A 25,876-nucleotide genomic window follows, 5' to 3' on the forward strand; every position below is an offset into this window, starting at 1 on the left:
TTCCTTTCTAGAGGAAAATATTATGACATTTAAATCCTTCTGTAGTTACAGACTTAGGTCTTAATTTAATAAGACAGTAAAAAACCCCACTGCTCCTGCAGAAATGATCTAAGTCCCATCCGGAGGTTTGAAAGTCAACTTGTACAAAGTGATGTGATTTTCTTTTATTATGTTTAATCAGATTATAAAGACTTTGGAACACTTACCCATTCCTACTAAAAATATGTTGGAGGAAAGCAAAGTACTTCCAATTATTCAGCGGTGGTCTCAGACCAAGACTGCTGTTCCTCAGTTGAGTGAAGGAGACGGGTATTCTAGTGAGAATACATCGCGTGCTCAAACACCACTCAACACACCTGATCCTTCTACCAAACTGACCACAGAAGCTGACACAGACACCCCCAAGAAGCTCATGTTTCGCAGACTTAAAATTATAAGTGAAAATAGCATGGACAGTGCAATCTCGGATGCTACCAGTGAATTGGAAGGCAAGGATGGCAAAGAGGACCTTGATCAGTTAGAAAACGTTCCTGTAGAAGAAGAGGAAGAGTTACAATCACAACAGCTGCTTACACAACAGCTGCCTGAGTCTAAAGTTGATAGTGAAATCGCCATGGAGGCCAGTAAGCTACCCATGTCTGAAACAGAAGCTGACACTGAAATAGAGCCTAAAGAGAACAATGGCACGAAACTAGAAGAGCCTATTGCTGAGGAAACACCATCCCAAGATGAAGAGGAGGGTGTATCTGATGTGGAGAGTGAGAGGAGCCAGGAACAGCCAGATAAAACAGTAGATATAAGTGATTTGGCCACCAAGCTCCTGGACAGTTGGAAAGACCTAAAGGTAAGAACATATTTTTGTTCATTTTAACCTGAATTACTCAGATTTAGAGTTCTACAAACCTTAAGTCAAATTACCTACTTTTCTCGCTATACATATTTTTGAAAAATGGAATACTTTCTCTCTTACTGTCAGTTAATTAGAAATGTTGCAAACATCTTTTATACCTTGGCAAGAGATATACTAGCCAAACTAATATATGAATGTCCCCTTTCTCCTCATTTAGAAAAGCATATTCAGTCATTCAAGTGCTTTTTACATTAAAAACAAAAACCCTTTGAGTAACAAAGGTATGATTCTGTGTCTGAAAATTCTGTGTAAGGTTCTATATAAGAAAAAAAGAATGTTTAAATTAAATTGGATTAACCAGAAATTAATTAAAAATAAAAACTAATTGGAAAACCAGGGTAATTTAACTTCTCATCAAAAATGATTGAATACAAATTTCTATTTCAGTAAAATAACTTTATATGGAGCTAGTTGTTATTCAGTTACATTATTGTTTCTGAAATAGGCTTGCCTTTAAAATGCCTATTTCTTTGGACAAAAGATGCTATTTAGAGGAAAAATAGAGAGGTCTGGAACCGTTACACCTAATACGTATATAATCTCTTGTTAAAGAATGTAGCAAGTTGTGCAGGGTTTGCTTTGCTGAAAACCCAATCTGGGTCTTGGATAAACACAGAAGTGAACAGGATAAACCTAGGAGAGATGTGGTACATTTTTATTGTAAGGGATCTGGATCTGAGATCCAGGTCTTGAGGACTCTGGGAACAGGTTACTACTTAGCTTCTATTTTTCTGTTCCTCCTTTCTTCTGCCAGAGGTGAAGCAACCAGATAATCCAGCAATACAGATTTATTTGCAGCAAGATGGACACCTGAATCCTCCCTGTCCCCAGTTATGACTACAAAGCTTACCCATTAGATCCTGTGATTTGATTTGACCTGTATGGAACTGGCCTTACACTGAGCAAAATGAGTAGTTGGTCGTTTGTGTACTGGGCTTAGTTTTGGCATTCGTAATTTACCGTGTTGAGACCCTTCTTTAAGTATGGTGTGGTTTCAGCTCTCGTTACCCATTCAAGCTCTTACTCATACTACTCTTTCATCACTTACAGTTCAGCATAAACTCATCCTTATTAAGCCTTATGAAATCTGATCTTTTTATAAATATAAAAGGAAGAATTCATAGTAAATCTGCTTATGATACAACATGTGAACTGCAGGAACTGGAATTGCAATTAATTGAATGAGATGCTGGAAAGTCACTTGTGTGGACCTTTATTTAAGGTCTGCTTTGTGTGGGCACAGGAGTCCCTGGAAGAAGTCTCTCTTGTGTTTGGAGACTGCTAGTAGAGCCTGTACTATCTCTGGCTCAGTAAGGAAGGTGGAAATGGAGACAAGTACACAGGTGGACATAGGAAAGGCCTTACAGACATAGTTTTATAGAGAGAGAGTGGGGTTGTAGACCTAGTAGTTCACTTTTGCTTGAGAAGTCTCTGGTTGACATAATTTTAAAAAAATAAGACATAATCATCATCATTTCTTAAAAACCTTTGTCTTCTTGAAATCTGGAAAAAGTAAATATTTTTGTTTCTCTATATGGTAGTTTTTTATTGTAATTGTAATCATATGAATTACTCTCTGGGATATCCTTAACCCAATTAGATATAACTGGTAATTTAAACTCACACTCTAGACATACATTTTTGAGTCCTACAGAATTATTTTTTCCCCTGCTTGTTGTCCTCCCCACTCCCATCTGAAGAATCAAAGCAGTTGCACAGTACTATGTAGCCTGATGATCCTCTTGACTTGAGGTTTAAAGTTTTATTTATACTTAAAGTATATCCTTCTTAACCTTCATATTTTGGATTTATCCTGATTCTTAGCATCAAGGAAGCCACTAAATAAAATCCTCCTGCTTCAAACTTTAGTTTGCTCTGGAATCATTACCCATCTAGAATTGCATTACTGAGAAATGTTTTTACTTGACTGAGCTGTGATGTTTTGTTACACATTGGTGCTAGGGTTCTTAATTCCTCTATCATTCTAATTAACATTTACCAAGGTTCTAATTTCAAAACTCTGATTATGGTTGTCCTTAAAAAAACAAAAACAAACGAAAAAACTTTACCTAACATCTAACCAGAACTCTGAAATCAGGAACCCATAATTTGAACATATTTTAGAGAAACACGTTGACCTGATGTGATTACTGTATATCCATGCTATCCCGGCATTGAAAGAGTTAACTACTTCTGTCTGACTTCCACCTGTGTATTCAAGTAGACACTGGCAGAAAAGAAAATGTCTTATTCAACCAACCTTTATTAAGCACCTGTGACCAAGCACTGTGTTAGTTGCTGATGTTAATTCCAAGATTGTACTAAAAAGCATTGATCTAAGATTGTGGTTATGTTAGCCACAATCTGACCTGGCCACTGTAACATTGCTGGACATGTGTTCCACTTGGCCTTTCTACGTACTGAATGGAGTGAAGAACTGAACGAGGTTGCTTCAGATTCCTTAATCTTGATTTTGCTGTGAAGGCAGACTATAGGGATCATCAATAAATGAAAGAGGGTGGGAGGGAAGGGAATGAAGCTTCGTGAATTACTCTTTGTCCTCCCAGATCTGATGATGATCCCCCTTGTAACTTGAACCATTTCCATCTAGCTTCTCAGGGCAGCAAGGAGCTTGTTAACATCACCAGCTGACCATGTGTCTCCTTTTCTCAACTCCATTTTCAACTTCGTGCTGAAGAAAAACAAGAACCTAGCGTGCATTCTGTGAAGAAACAGGAAGATGGTTGGGAAGTTGGATGATGCATGAAAAATATAATAGGTGAAAAGAGGACAGAGGTGGTTAACTCACTGGCGCCGGCGTTATTTTGGTGCGTCCATTGCCGACAATGGATGTCGTACTGGGAAAATCCCGACTCCTGGCGAGAAAGGATTAAGTGAGCTACTTTTTCTATACCTCTATACACAGGACCACTGCCTTGGCTCCACAAGGCTTACACATTTTGACTCCTAAAGTAGAATCAACAAGAAATATCACCTAGCACATTTCTATACATGGGCATGTATTCATTTTCATATGCAAATTTACTGGGTTACATTTTCAGCAGGGACATGTGCATATAGTTCTGTTTGTAAAAGGAATTGTTGTACATTACCCTTCATGCTGAAAATATACCCTAGACTTCACAGGGCAAAACAGCTTGTTATAAGTAGTGATTAATTATAACTTGACTGAAAAAATCTTCATTCACTTGGATCATGAGAAGAAGAGGTAAGGTTCCCGTGAATTTGGCAGTTTCAATTGCAGTTAAACACCCAAGAAACTGTGATGGCTAGTGATTCCAGAGCTTCTCTTATAAACACTTGTTTCAGGATGTGCATCTCTCCTTATAATGAAGTCTGGATAGTTAGAGTCATACCTGGATTAGGTGATTTAGGGACAACATTGCATACATGTGATAAATTGAACTCTTAATGAACATTCTTATTCTTATCTTTTTCGTCTTTATCTCAAGACATTATCCTTAATTCAACAGACATATTATTTTCCTAGAAAGTTAAGCATTAAACTTTCTACAGAGTTCAAATAAAACCTGGAGTTCCCCTACTGAAAAGTTTTGAGTTACTGCCTGGAATTTCAGTCTGTAACTAATATTGTATGTGAAATCTGCTATGCAACATTTCAAAATGAAATTATGTGCTCTGTATTTCTATAATGAATTTCAGAATCCTTAGTAGAGATGATTTTGTATCCATAATGATCAATATTACTTATCCTTTTCTTTAAAATTCAGAATTGCCCCCAAAGAATGCTATTTTAGGTATTGCTACATTGAAATTTTTAAATAAATATCTCACTAGGTAAAAGGCAAACAGGATCTAAAACTTAGTAGTAGTCCATTTTGTATTATCAGATAAATACTTTCATCTAAATCACGGGTTGCCCAAATCTGCCCTGCTGCGTATTTTTGTAATTAAAGTTTTTTTGGAACTATACAGCCATACTTGTTCATTTATATAAAGTCTATGGCTGCTTTTGCACTGCACTGGTAGAGTTGAGTAGTTGCTTCAGAGACTGGCTGGCCAGCAAAGCCTAGAATATTTGCTATCTTGTCCTTTACAGAAAAAGTTTGCCAACATCTGATCTAAACGATAAAGTAAGAATCTGGCTGCTCTAAACATTCTGGTTTGAATGAAGTCATTTTGACGCTTTATTCTTTTGGGTGAGCTCTTAATTCTATTTCCCTAAAGATATAATGTCCATGTTTCTATAGCCCATGAGGTTAGTTTTTAAAAAAAAAAGTCTTGATTCTGTTTAGCAAAAATTACTTCAAGTGATTTGGATGTAAGACTATCTGAGAAGTGGGAGAGTACATACATTATTGAATTACTGGGCTAAAAGAGACCCTTAAGAAATGTTGTTGTTCCCTCAGGGCCATGGTCAAGTTAGTCAGAGACTTAAACTTTTTGAGTATAGATAAATACTTATAATCTAGTCTTATTTATCACCATAATGAAAATATATAAACTTTCCTTAATATTCTTAACTTAATTCTGATGTAATTTCAGACTTATAGGAAAACTGCACGAATACTGTTCTGTATGTATTCTGCATGTAACACACATTCTAGTGACAAATGTAGAAAAAAATCAGCTAAAAATTCCTCTAAACCCTTCATCCAGATTCCCCAATGTTAACTTTTTACCAAATTTGCCTTACCATTTTCTCTTAATTTTTTTAACTTTTAAAGAGTAAGTTACAGATATGACACACCCTGGATTTATAGTGTTTATTTAATAACAACAAGGTTATTCTCCTGTATGTCTAAATCAACAAATTACAGTGACACAGTACTATTATCTCATCAACAGACCTGATTCAAATTTTGCCAGTTGTGCACATAATGTCCTCTATGGCAAAAAAAAAAAAAAAGAAAAAATTTTAAATCTGATCCAGAAGCAAATCTGAGATCAAGTGTTACATTGAGTTATATCTCTTTTGTATCCCGTAATCTGGAATAGTTCTTCAGTCTTCGTCTTTTATAAACCTCACATTTTTTAGTATTTTTTAATTTTTTAGAATATTCTTCAATTTGGGCTTGTCTAAAGGATTCAGGTTATACATTTTTGTCAGGAAGACTACAGTAGGGTTTTTCACATGATGTTGATTTGTCCCATTACAGACGTTGTCAAAATTGATCACTTAGTTAAGGTGGTGTCTGCCAGGTTTCTCCAATGTAAAGTTACTATTTTTCCCTTTCTAATTAAAAAGTATCACAGAGGAGCGCCTTTGGAAATATGTAAATATTCTATTTTTCATCGAATTTATCTATTAGTTTCAACAGCCAGTCAATTTGCCTGAATTGCATATAACTATGATGGTTGCCAAATGGCGATTTTTCTAATTCATCATTCCTTTTATTTATGTGCCTTTTGGTTGGCATTCTTTTGTAAGCAACAGCCTTCCCTTCTCTCCCGTTTAGTTCTTTATTCATTGATTTTTATCAGTTTAGACTCACAGATTCTCATTTTATTCAATGAATTATGATCCATTAATTCCATTATTTACTTGATCCTTAAATTGTCCCTTATTTGGCCAGTGGGAGACCCTTTAACTTCCCTTCTGTCTGATTTTCATGTTATTTTTTAACCTGGTATAAGATGCTGTTCCAGGCTCATCGTGTACTTTCCTTTACCCAGCCCTGGAATCAGCCATTTCTCCAAGGAGCTCTGGTTTCTTCTGGTGGGAAATGATATTTTGAAACCAAGATCAGGGCTTTAGATGAGGTCATTGCTTGTAGGAGCTGTCAGCAGACTGTAATAAATATTTATATGTATTTTTATGTATGTGTATGAGTGAATATGTATACACGTAATGTACTTGACCTCTCTATCATTTCTCTTCTCTTCTGTTAGTCTGAGACCACACACTCTTCTGAACATGTGAGTTTCCTTCTGTAACTCTTACTGATTGTTCCTATTCTGCCTATCCCTTAAAAGGTGGTATTTCTTGGGGCACCTGAGACTTCTTTTGTCCTACACCTCTTGTTTGTACTTCTTGCTCCCGTTCTTTTCCTCCTTCGTATTATTCTTTATTATGCTATAGTGTTATCTTTTTAAAAACACTGATGTGATCAATAGGAATTTCTGGTAGCATCACAGAGACTCCCATCACTCAAAGAACAAAAACTTAGTGTGTGGAGTGAGAGGTACTTCTATGTTTATCTAACCTTCTTACCCAACAATTTCTCTTACATGCTCAGTGCATGAGTCACATGCTGTTCATACATATTCACCTTTCCATGTCCTCATACATGCTTTTCTCTTTGCTTGGGATATTTTTTCTTTTTTTTTTTTCAAATCTTCCTTTATTTAGAGTTACAGTTGCGGTTCATTCTTTGTGTTGCTTTGTCCTTTTTAGTATTTCTATACAGTGACAGTATTCTCAACAGACGACTAAAATTACTTGCTTGGATGCTTGTTTCATCTCCCTGGACCATGTGATCTTCAAGGGCAGGGACCATTTCTTAATCTTCGTAGTAAGAGTTACTTTTGTTATGGTATTTTTATAGTAATGGTTATAATAATAAGTTACCTCTTAATAATAGTGAATGACTACTATGTGCCCCCTACAGTCTGTGCTACATTCAGTAGCCAGAGTGATCTTTTGGAACTACAGATCTGTTCATGTCAGTGTCCTTGTAAAACTTGTAAATGGTTTCTTATTAAACTGTTAAAATTAAATCCATTTTTCTTAATAAGGCTTGCATGCCATGGCGTAGTCTGGTCTCATCTATTTATGTAGTCTCACCTCAAGCCGTTGTGGCCCACCAGTGAATGGCCCACCATACATTCATTCATTCCTGAAAACACTTTCTTTTGTTTAGATGTCTCTTCTCATTTAAGTTTCATCCTTTCCCCAGGAAAGCCATTCCTATCTCTCCAAGAGAAAGTATTCTGCCCTTTTTATATGCTCTCATAATATCCTTTCCAACCATAGCAGATAATATTTCATAGTTGTACATTGTGTGAAGGCAGAGACTGCTTCTGTCTTGGTCACTCGAGTCTCCAGGGTACTGTGAGAGCCTAGAGTGTAGTTTGGCACTTCATAAAGAATTGAATGAAGAAGTAAAGAAGATATGTCTTTTCCCATAGTACCATACTGCTTCTTGAATCCGTAGTGTGTATGTCTTATTTGATGGGTAGTCAGAAAATATTTTAATGAGTGTCATGTAATCTTTACAACCCTTTGAAGTAAATGTTGGTATTTTTATCAGCTGTAAAATGGAAACAAACAGGCCCTTGAGGTTGTGACTTAGCTTTTAAGTGACAGAGCTGAAAATTGACTCAGGTCTTCTGATTTAAATCCTATATTCTTTCTATTCCTTTTTCTGGTCCAACAAATAGTGATTTCTATATCCTAGCTAGGCAATTTATGCAATTATGTACCTTTGGTGAATACTTTTCATATTTCTCTTGATCTGCTTCTGATTTAGAAACTGTAGTAAGTCCAAATTCATTCTGAAATCATAGAAACTATCATTTTAGTATTTTAAGTATTTTTTTTTTCCATAATACTGCAGAGATTTTCAACCTGTGATCCATGATTGAACTTCAGGGGATTTTCAGAACCCCTGAAATCATATGCAAAACTGTGGGGTTTTCTGGGGCGAGGGTCCATAAATATGATCAGCATCTCAAACAGGGATGTGTATATATCTGAGTTGGGAGAAGAATGGACTATATCCAAAAAGTGTTTTCTGGATGATTTTGATAGCAGTAGGGCTCCTACCCTTAACTACAGTGTTGGATTGACTAGTGCAACATTTAACTTCAATGAAATCACTTGGAGGGCTGTGGCGATTTTTAAGTTTTAATTAGAAAAATTATAGAGAAGATAGTTAAATTTGAAAAATGTAAGGAAAAATCTTAGATTTAGAATTAATTTGCCTTGAAAAAAAATCTGAAATTGGAGAAACATTTAATTATCATGACCTTGATTATTCTTCAGTGTTTACTTACCAGCATGAAAGGAATTTTATTTTTCTATATACATATTTACTACTGGGCTAGAGAGGCCTTGAAAACAGGGACTTATGTCAGCTGTTCACCTTGTGCTTCAGTATTTATTATAAGCCCAGAAAATCTTAGATGTCTGTTGAATAAAACCGAGCATTGCTAAGGTAGATTCTTTGAATTAAAGTCAAGGTGAGTGGGGCTAGAGAAGAAGGTAGTTGGGGAGACAAGTTTAAACTGAATGGCTGTGAACTAGGAGGGCTTTTTAAGGTATGGCACTTGCTGAGGAGCAGCATTTAGAAATTGCCTTGGGAGTCTCCAGGTTCCTTAGGCCTTTGCCTGAGACCTCACAACCCCCAGGTGGTGGTCTTTACCGTGAGTATAGTCACAGTACACAAAAGTCTTTTGGTACTGTATTTAAGGCCTCTTCTGAGGCATGTTATCTTTTTTTTTCTTCTTTTAATTTTAATTTTTAGAACAGGTTATTCCTGCACATGATACAAAATTCACAAGGCATACAATGAAATGTTTTGCTCCTACCCCTGCCCCATGTCTTGTTCCCTGGAGGCAACCAATACAACCAGTTTCCTAGGTAGCCTTCCAGAGATAATTTGAGCATTTTATATGTATATATTTTGTCTTTTATATAAAGCTTGGAGCACTGTTTAGGTCCTTGCTTTTTTTTTAATATATTGTAAAGATTGTTTTATACCACTTCATAAAGAATGTATTTTTTAGTGCTGCATAGTATTGTATAGATATACCATGATTAGTCTTCTGTTAATCATATTAATCAGTCCCATATTTGGGCCATTTAAGCTGATTCCTTTCTTTAGCTTGGCAGCAAGTAACCTTCACTGAAGTCATTCCAAACACGTTCACATATGTAGGAATATACATGTTGGATAAATTAGTAAACATAGTATACGTGAGTCATAGTTTGTGTTATTTGTAATTTTGATAGTTATTGACAAATTGGTCTTCATAGTTGTTGTACCAATGTAACTCTTATCGGCAATGTATTTGTATAAGAGTGCCTGTTTCACTGCATCCTGGCCGACACCAGTATTGTCTAATTTTATCTTGGTCAGACTGATAGGCAAAAATGGCATGTTACTGTAGTTTTAATTTGCATTTATTTTATGCATGAAGTATTGAATATCTTTAACATTTGTATTTCCTATTTTAAGAACTGACCATATCCTTTTCTCATTTTTCTGAGTGGCTGAAAACTGAAACTGGATCTTACTACCTTTTGTTTTTTGAGAGTCCAGCTGTCTGAAAAAAGAATAAATAAAGTTATTCTGCTCCCCTTTTCCCCTCACTCTCCTTTCCTCTGCCCCTCTCATGTGTATGATTTTATGAAACCTCCAGATATGTATATTATCTTCTAAGTTTTTTTTCCAGTCAAATTTCAGGGCCTCTGTGACCCAGTGGAGATCCTCCTGCTCCCACAATTTGTAATACAATTTATGAGATAAAACAACAGACTCTTAAATGCTTTATAGGGACATTATGATAGGAGTTAAAGGAAGCTAAATGCTGGGTATAGAACCATTACCACTAAAAGTGTTGAACAGAATTTATGCTGAGGGGAAAGGAGCTGGGTATGTATCAGTATTTGCCCAGTGATTTTTTTTTTTTTAATTAGACCTTGGGGTGGTGTAGGGTCATAGACGTTGAGGTTATATGTTGTATGTTCATTTTTAAATTTTGTTGTTAATTGAGAAAATGGATCTTTTTAATCTTTATGCTAGTATATAGAATTGTGAATCAGGTTTCATGACAGGGTCTTATATTACCCAAAGATATCCTTTTATTTCTCTAGATCAAGGGTTAGCAATTTTTTCTATAAAAGGCCAGATAGTAAATATTAACATACCAAAATTTAAAAGGTGACTTCCTTCTTCCCCTCCTCTTTCTTTTTTTTGAAGTATAGGGAGTGCATACTGTTTTCCTACACTTCATGACAAAGCCATAGACTTACCATATGCAGCATTCCACCCTTTTGTTTTGAAGATCGGCCCTGAGCTAATGTCTGTTGCCAGTCTTCCTCTTTTTTTCTTCCCAAAGCCCCAGTACATAGTTTGTATATCCTGGTTGTAAGTCTTTCTAGTTCTTCTGTGTGGGATACTGCCACAGCATTGCTTGATGAGCGGTGTGTCGGTCTCTGCCCAGGATCTGAACCCATGAACCTCGGGCCACCGAAGCAGAGCTTGTGAACTTAACCACTATGCCACTGGGCCAGCCCCTGCCTCTTGCTCTTCTTTCTTTTTTCTCCCTTCTTTTTTCTTTTTTTCCCTTCATTCAAAAATGTAAAAAATCATTCTTAGCTGGGATTGAGGGGGTGCTCACATAACCAGGCTGCAGGCCAGATTTGGGATGCAGTTTGCTGATCCCTGCACTGTATGGAATTGTGAATTAGGTTCCATAAAAGTCTGCTATTACCCAAAGATATGTGTTTTAGTATTCTTAGCCTAGATGACTAACAGAACTCATTTAATTGTGTATTTTCCAAGATGATTTGTCTATAAACCCATATGGTTTCAATGGGAACCAAATGAGCTTAAATTTTTTCATCATTTTGTTTCTCTAAGTTCTTGTGTCTTTTTCTAAATTTTCAGTGTTCAGTAAATTCAGTTAAATATTTGGTATGTTTGCTTCTAACCCTGAAACTTCACAAATGCCTGAAAATCCTGGGAAGCTGGTGGGATTTTTGGACATCTTTTTCAAATACATTTAGTTACCTTGGGAAATATTATCTCCCGCATGTAACTAAATACATAAATATACATTCATATATACATACACACACATAAATATATGTTATTCGTAGTGTCTTAATCTTCACAGTTTCAAAATTGCTTGGAGAAACAAAAGTTATTACAAAACATTAGTTGATGAACTGAACACTTAGAAAATTAATTCTCTGGCTGTTATTAAAAAGACAAGAGGTAACAAGTGTTAGAGAGGATGTGTAGAAAAGGGAACCCTCATACACTGCTGGTGGGAGTGCAAACTGGTACAGGCATTATGGAGATTTCTCAAAAAATTGAAAATAGAGGGGCTCTCCCGGTGGCATGGTGGTTAAGTTTGCATGCTCTGCTTTAGTGGCCTGGGGTTCACAGGTTTGGATCCTGGGCGTGGACCTAGCACTGCTCATCAAGCCATGCTGTGACAGCATCTTACATAAAATAGAGGAAGACTGGCACAGATGTTAGCTCAATAACAATCTTCCTCAAGCACAAAAAACGGAAAATTAAAAATAGAAATACCATGTGATGCACCTATTCCGCTTCTGGGTATTTATCCAATGTTTTTATTCTTTGGAATGAAAACACTAATTCAAAAAGATATATGTACCCCTATGTTCATTGCAACCTTGTTTGCAATAGCCAAGACTTGGAAGCAACCCAAGTGCCCATCAACAGATGATTGCATAACAAAGATGTGGTGTGTGTATATAAATAATAGAATACTACTCAGCCATTAACAAAGACGAAATCATGCCATTTGTGACAACATGGATGGACCTTGAGGGTGTTACGCTAAGCGAAATAAGTCAAAGACAAATGCCATATGATCGCACTCGTGGAAGACAAACACATAGATAAGGAGAGCAGATTGATGGTTACCAGAGGGGAAGGAGGTGGGAAAAGGATCAAAGGGGTAAAGGGGCACATATGTATGGTGATGGATGGAAACTAGACTTTTGTGGTGAACGTAATGCAGGCTATACAGAAGCTGAAATATAATGATGTACACCTGAAATTTATACAATGTTATAAACCAATGTGACCTCAATAATATAATTTAGAAAAAATAATTCTCACTCAAACATCCCTTCTCGCTTCACATTAGAAGCTATCCTTGTTTAATGGGTTATTGTCTTTCTCAGCCACAGTCTCACTGTTATAAAAATAGGGCAATGTAGTACAAATACAATGCAGATCTATTCTATTACAAAGTAAGGGGCTGGCCCAGTGGCGCGGTGGTTAAGTTCGCATGTTCTGCTTCGGCGGGCCGAAGTTCACCAGTTTGGATCCCGGGTGCGGACATGGCACTGCTTGGCAATCCATGCTGTGGCAGGTGTCCTACATATAAAGTAGAGGAAGATGGGCGTGGATGTTAGCTCAGGGCCAGACTTCCTCAGCAAAAAGAGGAGGATTGGCAGCAGATGTTATCTCAGGGCTAATCTTCCTCAAAATAAAAATGCATTGATTTCATAAAGTCAGTAAAAATGATATTGAAGAAGTTGGAAAGGAAATATACAAAGATAGTAGTGTAGTAGAAACATTTCCAGAATGAGTAAAGAATGTTATCAATTATTTGGAAAACATATATCAAAAAACATCAATAGTTCATCTTTTTTGGGGAAGAGTTAGTGAAGCTTTCTCTCACATATTGATTTTGGGATTACAAGTAAATTTTAGTGAATTGGTGAATTTGCAGATACAGAATCTGTGAATAATACGGGTAAGTGGAATCATGCAGTATGTGGCTTTTTGTGTCTGGTTTCTTAGTGTAATGTTTTCAGAGTTCATCCATGTTGTGGCATGTATCAATACTTCTGTTTTTTAGCTGACTAGTGTTGCATTGTATGGATATACACCATTTTGTTATCCATTCATCAGTTGATGGACATTTGTATTGTTTCCACTTTTTTGACTGTTAGGAATAATGTTACCGTGAATATTCATGTGCCAGTTCTTGTGTGAACATCTGTTTTCATTTCTCTTGGATGTATACCTAGGGGTAGAATTTTGGGGTCATAGTAACTCTATGTTTAACTTGTTGAGGAACTACCAAACTCTTAGCTGTGCCATTTTACATTCCCACCAGCAATATATGAGGTTTGCAATTTCCCTACATCCTCACCAACACTTATCATTTTGTTTTTTTGATAATAACCATTCTGGTGAGTGTGAAGTGATATCTCATTGTGATATCCATTTTTTAACTGGGTTGTTTGTCTTTATATTGTTGAGTTGTAAGAGTTCTTTATATATTTGGATATCAGATATATGATTTGTAGATTTTTTTTGTGTTCTGTGGATATCTTTTCACTTTCTTAATGATGTACTTTGAAGCACAGAAGTTTTTAATTTTGATGAAGTCCATCTTATCTAGTTTTTCTTTTGTTGTGTATGTTTTTAGTGCCATATCTAAGAATCCATCACAAAATCCAAGGTCATGAATATTTACCTCTGTGTTTTCTACTAAGATTTTTAAGTTGTAGCCTTTACATTTAGGTCTTCGATCTGTTTGAGTTAATTTTTGTATATGGTGTGAGGTAAGAGTCAAACTTTACTCTTTTGTGTGTGGATATCCAGTTGTCCCAGCACCATTTGTTGAAGAGTATTTTTCCCCCAGTTGAATAGTCTTGGCACCCTTGTGGAAGATCATTTGGCCATAGATGTATGGGTTTATTTCTGAACTCTCCCATCTATTCCACTAATATATATTTCTATCTTTTCAGTACCACACTGTTTTTGTAGCTTTGTATAGTAAGTTTTGAAATTGAGAATTGTGAGTCCTTCAATTTGTGTGTGTGTGTGTTTTCAAGATTGTTTTGGCTCTTCAAGGTCCCTTGCAATTCCATGTGAATTTTAGGATCAGCTTTTCCATTTCTGCAAAGAAGGCAGTTGGAATTTTGATAGAGATTACACTGAATCTGTAGATTATTTTGGGTAGTATTGTCATCCTAACAACATTGTCTTCCAATTCATAACTGTAAATCTTTTCATTTATTTAGGTCTTCTGTAATTTCTTGCAACCAACGTTTAGTAATTTTCAGTGTGCAAGCCTTGCGCTTCCTTGGTTAAGAAATTTATTCCTAATTATTATTTATTTATTTATTTATTTACTTTTAAAGATTTTATTTTTTTCCTTTTTCTCCCCAAAACCCCCTGGTACATAGTTGTATATTCTTAATTGTGGGTCCCTCCAGCTGTGGCATGTGGGATGCTGCCCCAGCATGGCCCGACAAGCGGTGCCATGTCCACGGCCAGGGCTTGAACTGGCAAAACCCTGGGCCGCCATAGCAGAGCGCGCGAACTCAAGCATTCAGCCACGGGGCCGGCCCCATCCTAATTATTTTTTACTGCTAGTGTGTAATTATTTTCTTGATTTCATTTTTGGCTTGTTCATTGCTGGTTTATAGAAATACAGTTGATTTTTGTATGTTGATCTAGTATCGTGCAGTTTGGGTAAGGTCATTTATTATCTTTAATAGTTTGTGTGTGTGTGTATTCTTTAGGATTTTCTTCATACAAGATCATTTCATCTGTGGATAGAGATAGTTTTACTTCTTTCTTTCCAATTTGAATGCCTTTTTTTTTTTCTTGCCTGAGTACCCTGGCTAGAACTTCCAGTACAATGTTGAATAGAAGTAGTAAGAATAGGCATCTTTGTCTTGTTCTGAGTTTAGGGGGAAAGCTTTCAGTCTTTTCCCATTAAGTACGATGATAGTTGTAGGTTTTTCATAGATGCCCTTAATCAGATTGAGGAAGTTCCCTTCTAGTTCTAGTTCCTTGAGTCTTTTTATCATTCAAGTATGTTGTTTTGTCAAATACTTTTTCTGTATCAATTGGGATGATTATTTACACATGTGCTTTTAGTATATATAACTAGAACTATGTTATCTCATTGTTTTTTTTTAAATTCGGCACTATGTTTTTAAGGTCCATCCATGTTGCTTTGTATTCTTCTAGTCCTTTGCTTCTAACTGCTGTTTTGTTCCCTGTTGTGCACCTACAATATTTTATCTGTCCTTTGCGTAGTGAATACCCAGATTGCCTTCAACTCTCTTCCACCACAGACGTTGTGGTGATGAACATTTTCTACATATCCCTATATGAACCAATATGAGATTTTTTGTTTTGGCATATAAATCCAGGTGCAGACTTGCCAGGTCCGAGTCTTTTTGTTTCCCGTTTGGTGCTCTTAGTCTTTTTAGTCAGAAGTATTTGATGTTTCTTTAATTCTGGAAAACTCATCATCATTATTTCTTAAAATAGTTGCTTCTTTCCTAGAACTCATTATATCTGAAGTTGACACTTGAACTCTATATCTTGTAGCTTTGCTTTCATATTTTCTATCTCTTTGTTCCCTTCTGCTGTTTTTTTGTCTGTTCTTCTGCTGTGAAAGTGGCATCTTGCTCACACTCTCTCTCTCTCTCTCTCTTTTTATTTTTGTTATTAGTCTTGCTGTCATTTAGGAAAAAAGATTTGGTTGGCACATACGCAATTTAATCTTTACTTACTAACAAGGAAAAACTAAATAGTCTTAGTTTTAAAAAGCAAATCAGATAAAAAGCAAAACAATAGATAATCTGATCTCTATATAATAAAAGGTAAAAATATAATTGTACTCTCATTGTAAATTATTTTGTTCTCAAGGTCTTGTTTAGCTCAGGAAAAGTCTCCATTTATGTTAACTAAAAGTTTTGTTATAAAGTATTATTTCCTAATTTTTTTTAGTCTGTTTCTGCAATCTGTTTCTAACAGTTCATTTGGGATGTGTTAAAAATGTGCTGCAGTGCTTTGCCAACAAACTTCCAATGAGTACTTTTTGAGACTGTTGGAAGAAAACATTCCAGTTTAGGCCCGCTTAATGACCTAGTAGTAGTAGTAGGTGACTTGTTCATTTTTTTTTTTAACCAAAAATGAGTATTATAAAAACCATATAATTAAAAGTAAAGGTTTTTTCCCATAGGAGAATCCGTTTACTCAGAATCTATTTATTGTAATGTTAAACATAATTTAACTGCTTTGGGGAATCATGATTCATATACAATAAAGATAAGAACATCAAAAGCATAGCTGTATAATATTTCTTAGGCTAAAACAGTCCTTTGTTTTAGTATCTACGTTCTTTTCCCCCCCTAGCTTTATTGTGATGTAATTGACATACAACATTGTGTAAGTTTAAAGTGTACAATATGTTGATTTGATACACTTATATATGGTGGTATGATTACCACCATAGTGTAGGCTGACAACTGTATCATGTCATATAATTACTACTTCTTATTCGTGGGGAGAATATTTAAGATGTACTCTCTTGGCAACTTTCAAGTATATAATACCGTATTATTAACTTTAATCACTATGCTGTACATTAGATCCCCAGAACTTATTCATCTTAAAACTGGAAGTTCGTTTTCATTTAACCATCATTTCCCTTTTTCCCCGAACCCCTAGCTTTTGGTAGCCAGTATTCTAGTCTCTATTTCTATGAATTTGGCTTTTTAAGATTCCACACATAAGTGATATCATACAGTATTTGTCTTTCTGTGTCTAATTTATTTCACTTAGCATAATATCCACAGGGTTCATCCACGTTGTCACAAATGGCAAGATGTCCTTCTTTCTTATGACTGAATAATATTCCATTATATATATGTACACCACATCTTCTTTACCCATTCGTCTATTGATGGACGCTTAGGTTGTTTCCATATCTTGGCTATTGTGAATAATGCTGCAATGAACAAGGGAGTGCAGATATCTCTTCAAGATCCTGTTTTCATTTCCTTTGGATGTATACCCAGACATGGGATCGCTGGCAAGTCTTTATTAAGAAATAGAAAACAGAGCTGGTCCCATGGCCTAGTGGTTAAGTTTGGCACACTCTGCTTCAGTGGCCCAAGTTTGGTTCCCAGGTGTGGACCTACACCACTCATCAGCAGCCATGCTGTGGTGGCAACCCACATGTGAAATGGAGGAAGATTCACACAGATGTTGGCTCAGGGCAAATCTTCCTCAGCAAAAGAAAAAAAAAAGAAAATAGAAAACATACTGTATGCATCAATTATAGAGACTTTCCACCTTTAATTATGTTTTCTTTCAAATCACCCTATTTTCCTCTATGTACTATCTCTTTTGGCAATATTCTATAGTACCACAATGTAAGTTACTGTTTCTTAAAATTTTCCCAAATTGTGGATCTCTTGCCTTAGCCTATTTCCGGAATTTCAGATCTATATTTTCAGCTTTCTGTTGGCTCTCTCCACCTGCCCTTCAGACTCAAGTTCATAATCTTCTCTTAAGCTGGTTCTTCATCTTCTGATGTATATTTCTATTAATAGCTTCATCATTTTTGTAGTAACCCATATTCAAAACATCAAACCCTTTTTTAATTTAAAAAATTTCTCTTGCTAATTATAGCAATTGCTTTAAAAATACTGTTTCCAGATAACTAAACTTTTCTGTTAGGGATAGTATTGTTGGAAGACAGCTTTTTTCAAAATTATGACAGGTTTGAATGACATCTTCAGATCTTTTGCAGATGTTATTTTATTTTTTTTATTTTTTTTATTTATTTATTTTTTTTGAGGAAGATCAGCCCTGAGCTAACTACTGCCAATCGTCCTCTTTTTGCTGAGCAAGATTGGCCCTAAGCTAACATCCATGTCCATCTTCCTCTATTTTATACGTGGGACGCCTACCACAGCATGGGTTTTGCCAAGCAGTGCCATGTCCGCACCCGGGATCCGAACCAGTGAACCCTGGGCCGCCGAGAAGCGGAATATGTGAACTTAACCACTGTGCCACCGGGCCGGCCCCACAGATGTTATTTTAAATAGCCACCACCTCCTAGTTATTTGCACAAAAGTAGAGCTTCGATACTTGATCTATACTGAATGCATAATTATTGAATTTATACACATGTATGTATTAATATATGCCTATATCATATTCTAAATGGTGGATAGTTCATTTACATTAACTTTCCAAAGCTTTACCATCACTACTTCAGGAATTATTAGGTCTTTTTTAAGTACCTAGTATGGTACAATGTGTACTGTGGACAGTTTATGAGATGGGTAACACAGAATTTATAATCTTAAATCTTAGACCCTTCACAATCTTGGTCTTCAACATTGCCTTCTGGTAGATTAAATTTTGAGACCTTGTAGATCTGAAAAATAGCTTTATTCTCTTGTTTGGCAGATCATATAATTATCATTTGGAAATAAATTTTCCTTTAAAACATTCAAGATATCATTGCATCATTTTTTAGCTTACAGTGTTGCTATTGAAGTCTGATGCCATTTCTCTTCCTTTGTTGTGGTAGGTGCTCTGAGCCCTCCCAACTGGTGACTCATGTCTTTCAGTTCTAAAAAAATTTCTTTTATTATTTTTTTGATATTTCCTTCCCTCAGTTTTCTCTCTCCTTGTTTTCTGGCCTACCGGTTATTAGATGTAGGACTTCTGGCACTTATCCTCTAATTTTATTTTTTAATTTCCCATTTTACTTCTTGAGTTTTTGTTCTGTTTTCTGGGAGTCACTCAACTCTTTTTTTCTATCATAGTTTCACTTGCCATGAATTTGTTCTTATTCTTGCTGTCTTTTTTTTTTAATAGCATCTTATTTCATGTATGTTTTTTCTTTGTGCATCATCAAACAAAAAAAGGAACATGAAAGGGAGAATGGGGATAATGCATGGAATAGAATAAAATATTTAAATATACACACACATTCACTAATGTATAATTAATATTCTTAGGAAAAAAAGACACTAAAGAAGGATTTATATCTTTTTTATTCTTCCACTGTCATTTTTTAGGACTTCAGGATGGAGTTGGAATAAACACGTGTGTTCAGTCTACCATGTTTGTATTTTCCACCTCTTTCTTTTTGTGTACAACTCTTGGTCATCCTTCAAGACAATTCAAATGTCTCTTTCAGGATGCTTTTCCCAATTTTTCCTAAGGCCCAAACCAGTTTTAGTATGAAATAGTGTATATTTAGTTTCTCTTTTTCCTCAGTGCTGATGAGGTAACAGTAGAAGCGGTTACGAGTGTGTGCTTTGGACAGACACAGATCTAGGCTTGGATCCTAGGTCCAATATGTAACTCACTGTGTCACTGTATGACCTTGGGATAGTTACTTAACTTCTCTGAGCCTGTTTTGTGTGTAATGTAGATATAGCATAATACCCCTCTTAGCGATGTAAAAGCACGTGAGAAGGCAGTTAAAGGACATGGCACACAGAAGGGTCAGCCATGATTTTTGTTAGTCTGTGAGCTCCCTGGCGGCAGGTACTGTGTATCTCCAATGTCCAAGGCATAGCACATAGTTGTTACCTGAAATGCTTGTTATGTAAATGAGCAAACCAGATTTCTACAAATAGCCATCATAGAACCATGCTGTCTTTGTGTCCACAAATTAAAAAATCTCCACACACATTTAGATACTTTTAAAAAGGAATGTTGGATGCGTTGGTGTTGCATGAGCTTATCAATGATTCAGTGTTTATCAAACAATTTCTGAAGATTGATTTTGAGCCTTTGACTAAAAATTGGCCAAGGATAGGCTAAGTGTTGAAAAGAGTTAAAAACGTTGCAGAGGCACACTTATTAGTCTGACCCTGGAAATATGTAATTTGTGCTTATATGTGAGGCCTGTAAACAACGTTTTTACCAGGGATGAAAGAGAATGATAGTATAGGTTTTGTGATAGAAAGCATGAGATATATGCAGTACTTTGAGTTTATTTAGCACTGTGTGGTTGATTTCTGCAAAGTAAGAGTAGAATTTCACCTGTTGGTCCATTCAACAAGTAACTGAGTGTTGATTATGTGCCAGGCACTGTCCTTGGTGCTAGAGATACAGCAAAGAATAAGACAGTCTTGGCCGTTAAGAATTACAGCTTGAGTGTATATGTGAGTTGGGAGCAGCACCTAGACAGCAAAGAAATAAAACAGAGTGATAGGTAAAGAGTATTAGGTGGAGTGGGGAACCAGATTCTTTTAGGCCCCTCTGAGAGCAGGTGTAGTCCCAGGTCTCCTGACTCACAGTTCAGTGTTCTTCCATAAAATGCCAGTCTCTTGAGTAGAGTTTTACATGAAGGGTTAACATGAATGAAACCAACTCATAAACATTTTCTGCAACGGATCTGTGGCCTGCGGGTATGAGATTATTCCAGACTTCTATATCATGTAGGCTAACACTGTTGCTATTTAGTCACAAGACAGAATGATCTTAAGAAATGTTACAGTAATCTTCACGTGGCTACCTCCTTCTCAGTTTTCATTATTATGGGACTTTGGAAAAATTCATTTCCATTTTCAGGGCCTCAAAGTAGATAATCTGAGTTTCCAGCTTAAATTTTATATGCAACTTTGACTACGTGAAGAAGAGGATCAAGTTAGTAACTCCAAGTGCATGGGTACATTTTGATAGAACTTGTTCCCCATAGTGTTAGGCACACACTAATAGTCAGTAGCTCTTGGTCACTAGTTAGTATTAATCATCCATTTTGTAAACATCAGAATACATTTTCTACTTAGCAGATGCTCTAAACTTTTTAATGCAATTAAGAATGTATCTTTGAGAAGCATTTTCTCTGGTACATTAACTGCCACCACAGAATGGGTCCGCAACTTGAGATCTGTGTAATAAATTACTATAAACGTTTGTAATGCCGAGACTTTTATGCAAAAGAAATTAAAAGATTAAAATTGTATAATCCTTAGTTGACACAGACATCCCTCCATGTGTCTGTTCTAAGCATCCTTCATGAATGAACACGCTATCTTTTGGAGTGCCTAGGTTTATACAGTACCTAATGCAACAGTCATTTTCAGGCTTTTAAAAATGAGCAGAATAACTGTTTTTCCCTATTGTGTGGGTAGGTGCTGGTAAGTGGCATTCTTACTTTTCCCCAAATTTGATAACCTCTCTGAGAGTCAGACAGAGGAGTCAGACAGACAGAGCTAAGAGTGTCAGCTTTGTTCTCCCTGTCTTTATCCCGCATTCGGTATTACCCACAACTAGACTCTTGACAGCTAGACAACTCCAGGCATCCCTCAGAAGAGCAGATTGGAATATATCCTTTCTACTGGCAAAAGCAGCCCAAGAGGAGAGAGAACCCAGATGGCTCTGAGCTGAGGACAGGCATGCATAGGTCTTTCTCTCAGATTCTGCCTTAGGAGCAGGAATGAATGAGGACTGTTAAAAGAAGCTAGCACTTCACCGCTTCTCAACCTTCTCTGGACATCAGAATCATCTGGGGACCTTCTAAAAAATACAGATGCCTGGGACCCATGCCCAGAGTTTTAGGTTGTTTATCTGGGACAGTATTTCTGTAAAAGTTTCCTAGGGTGATCTAATTGTGTAGCCAGAATTGAGAATCACATCTCTAGTGGAAATCCTACATAGGAAGGAAAGGCTAGGGGGATGGAGGATACCACCTGTATTTGTGCATACATCCCCAAAATGGTATTCCTCCCCAAAATAATGCTGACTGTTAGCCATAACCTGTGTCATCTAGTACAGAAGATAAAGTGCCTTGGAGTCAGACCATCTCATAGCATCATATCCTTGGGCAGATTGCTAAACTTTTTAAGTAAATTCTCCCATTTGTAAAATGGAGGTAATAGTACTTACCTCGTAGGGTTGTTTTGAAGCTCAAATTTCAGCCATTTGAAATGCTTAGCATGATACCTGGCACACAGGATAAGTGTACGTTTTATTATAGTAATAATTATCTTTATTCAGTAATTTATCAGCATGCATGGAATATTTAAGGATTTTTTTAAAAAGTCTACATTCATATAGATGGCCCTGTATCTGTGTAGTCCATATTTGCATTTTTAATGACAGCTGAGTATTGTATCTTGACCCTTCTTCAGTTGTATGACATATGGGTTATTTCTCATTTTCCACAAATATTGCTAGAACCAACAATCATGTGGAAAGGGCAGTTCTTTGATTTTATTGGAGTACAATTCCTAAGAAATGGGATTACCAGACAGATATGTATGGTCAATATTATGAGATTACTCTAAAGGGAGAGTATCATTTGTGTACCATTGAGACTGTGTGGGTTTGCCATTTGCCCACTTAACAAGCTAATTGTTAAGGAAATGTTGTGCCCTTGAGCTGCTTGATGGACCGAAAAGTGAGATTGTCAGGAAACACAACAGGTTCTAGGCCTTAGATTCATACGAGAAAAGGTACCTCAAAGCTTAAAATCATAGTTTACATTTCTCAAGACTAATTTTGGTACAGTATTAGATGCTATTATTAGAGCAACAATGATCTAATGCTTATTTTTCCTTTTTATAAATAACAACAATAAGGAAGTAGCTATTACATTTGGTCATTAGCCAAGTTGGTTTTGCATTTATAGAAAAATACGCTGAATACCAGGAATTGTCTTTACCCATATAATTTTTCTGAAGTGTTTTTACGTAGCGAAGTTATTACTTTTTGTTCCCTTAAGTAGGGATGGCAAGTGAGATATTAGAATTATTCTTATGAATACTCTCAGTAAGGGAGCCATAGATGACTTCATTTTATATGCAGAAGACATACAGAAATTAAGATTATCAAGAAGTGTATTCCCGCCAGAAATATAAGGCACCAGTTACTTAATCGGCTTACTTAGCTAATAAGATCATACAAGTCTGGTAGATGTTAAAATATACATATTTTTATATTTGTGCTACATGTGTTTATGGGACCAGGATCTATTCTTATATAAAGCCATATATAAGTCAAATTTTGGAGAATAATTAAATACCAGCCTGTTCCTTTCCATTTGTTGTTGCCATATGAAATCAGTCAGCTTCAAAGCAATCACTGCTTCCACTCCACACTGATAACCTTTCTTTTGGTTTTTTTTTTTTGCAGGAGGTATATCGGATTCCAAAGAAAAGTCAAACTGAAAAGGAGAACACAAGTAGGTATTCAGAGATACTCTGTGTATATGGCTTTACAAATATTCTTTTGGAAGTATGCAGAGGTAACTGATAAGAACTTCAGCTGTTTTGTTTTTGAAACCAGACAGTATGTAATTAGGTAAATGAAGTATTTGTGTTTGGAAACTCATTTTTATTCATTCTTAGTGAATTTTAGCCAAAGGAGGTGTCCCTTTACACTACCTGGATTGTTGCTTTCCTTGAAGTCATTGCCTTTAGTAGCTTTTCTTCCATTCATTTGTTCTTCTAGAGCAGTCGTTCTTAAACTTGTACTCCTAGAGGTCTGTGTAAGTCTTTACCTGTAGATGTTTATATGCAAAATCCTTTGTGTACAATCATTTTTCTGGAGAAAATGCAAAACTTTCCTCAGATTCTCAGGGAGTCACTAACCCTCAAAAGGTTAAGAGTGATTATTACAGAACAGATAACAGGCCATGGCAGTCTGGTTTCTGGACTTTACGCCTTAGTTATGTTTCCAACATACTTCTTTAGCAATTAAAACAATGGGATCAATCATGGTGGCTGTTGTTGGTCTCTTGAGCCCCTTCAGCACTGACCCAATATAAATAGGGTAAAGGAGCCAGTGTGATCATATTTTTGGTCTTTTTCTTTATTTTTGGCATGAAGAGCTTTTTGTAATCTTAAATCTCATTGGTTAAATAATCTTCTTGGTTAAAGACCTATGAGGTGTCCTTTGCCTCATTCTTGTATCTCTTGGATATTTTTAATTCTACTGGACATCCTACTTAGGGCTGCAAAGAGTTCTTCCCGTAAGAAAGAAGGCAGGGTTGGGCAGTACTAGTTGACAAAACCAGTGGCACCACTATAGAGGCCATTATCATCAGAGGCCAGTTTCTCTGTGCCTACTGAGTTGAAATTATGAGCAAGCTAGGCAAAGTTTAAATACCTGTGAGGATTCCGCTCAGTATTTTGCAGTATCTGGTCCCATGTGGCCCTCTGAGAGAGGCAGGGCGTAGTCTATAAGAGACTGCTGTAATCTTTTCAGGAAGGAGACTTTTGTGTGCCAACTTCAGTTTCTCCCTCACATATGGAACATCCCCCCTGCTATAGCTCAGTCTCAGGATTTTAGATTAAAGAAATGCTTATAATTCAAGCCTGGTTTCTATACTCAATGTCAAGCAATTAAAAAGCTTACCACTTTTAAAATTCGTAAGAATTGTGAAATACTTCGGGAAATGTGTAGTCCAGCTTTACCCTCTTTTTATAATATGAGAAAATCAGCCTGAATAAATGAAATGACTTCTCTGCCTCACGTATTCTAAGATGCAGAGTCAGAATATGAACTGTTGGTGTGATTCCTTTTCTGATTTTACCAGGCTATAGTGAAGAAATAGCCACATTTTAAGGAAATTAACACCAGGACAAGGAACCTAGGTTTGAAGGAAGAAATAGAGTAGTCATGGGCAAATAGAGATGCAACTAGCTAATAGTACTTCACAGAAGGTTGCTATACTACTACCTTGTGAGCTGAAACAGTTGTTTTAATTGTACAGTATTTTCTACCAGCGTGTGGCATAGATGAGTTCTGTTAGCTTCTCACTAACAAATGCTCATATATGGTTGTAGATTAGTAACTATTTTGCAAATAAATGTTTTTGGCAACTAAAAGAACTGCGAGAATGGCATATACAAACCTAACCTTACTGCTAGGAAAAAACAATTGATAGCATGTTTTTCTGAGATAAGAACAAGAAAAACCAGCTAATGATTATTGAGAATCTGCTTTGTGCTATGAAAGATACGTTATAAGAAATTTTGGGGGCTGGCCCTGTGGCCGAGTGGTTAAGTTCGCAGGCTCCACTTCAGCAGCTCAGGGTTTTGCTGGTTCGGATCCTGGGCGCAGACCTAGCACCACTCATCAAGCCATGCTGAGGCGGTGTCCCACATAGTAGAACTAGAAGGCCCTACAACTAGAATATACAGCTGTGTACTGGGAGGCTTTGGGGAGAAGAAGGGGCAAAAGAAAAGATTGGCAACAGATGTTAGCTCAGGGCCAATCTTTAAAAATAAAAAATAGAAATTCTCTTCTCAAGAAGAGAGCAGTCTGATTAATTGGGTAGCAGTACTAACATACACAAAGCACCAACCTGTAATACCAGTCAATTTATAGTGAAATGTTTTGTGGTAGGATTTAGACTTTTTAGGGAGATGAGAAACTAGGAGCCGTGATCAGTGAAAAGTAATACTTAGGACAGCTTTTGGGAGCAGTTGCAGTGGAGTTGGGTGAGTTAGCATGAGTGAGAATCATTCTAGATAAA

General features: G+C 36.4%; 1 protein-coding gene across 9 annotated transcripts in view; it reads left to right on the forward strand.

Annotated features, from left to right (window-relative positions):
- Positions 1–25,876, forward strand: part of SETD2 (SET domain containing 2, histone lysine methyltransferase) — a 118,249-nt gene that overhangs the window by 62,307 nt on the left and 30,066 nt on the right. For 6 of the 9 annotated variants that reach the window (XM_070575474.1, XM_070575476.1, XM_070575472.1 and 3 more), the window contains 2 exons: positions 182–844; positions 23,530–23,578. In XM_070575474.1, the coding sequence (XP_070431575.1) occupies positions 182–844; positions 23,530–23,578 (712 nt within the window). Of the gene's footprint in view, positions 1–181; positions 845–3,521; positions 3,805–23,529; positions 23,579–25,876 lie in introns of all 9 variants that reach the window. The other 3 variants (XR_011527004.1, XR_011527006.1, XR_011527005.1) reach the window with 3 other exon arrangements.

The sequence above is a fragment of the Equus przewalskii genome, chromosome 15, assembly GCF_037783145.1.
Source record: "Equus przewalskii isolate Varuska chromosome 15, EquPr2, whole genome shotgun sequence".
In the NCBI taxonomy this organism is placed as follows: domain Eukaryota; kingdom Metazoa; phylum Chordata; class Mammalia; order Perissodactyla; family Equidae; genus Equus; species Equus przewalskii.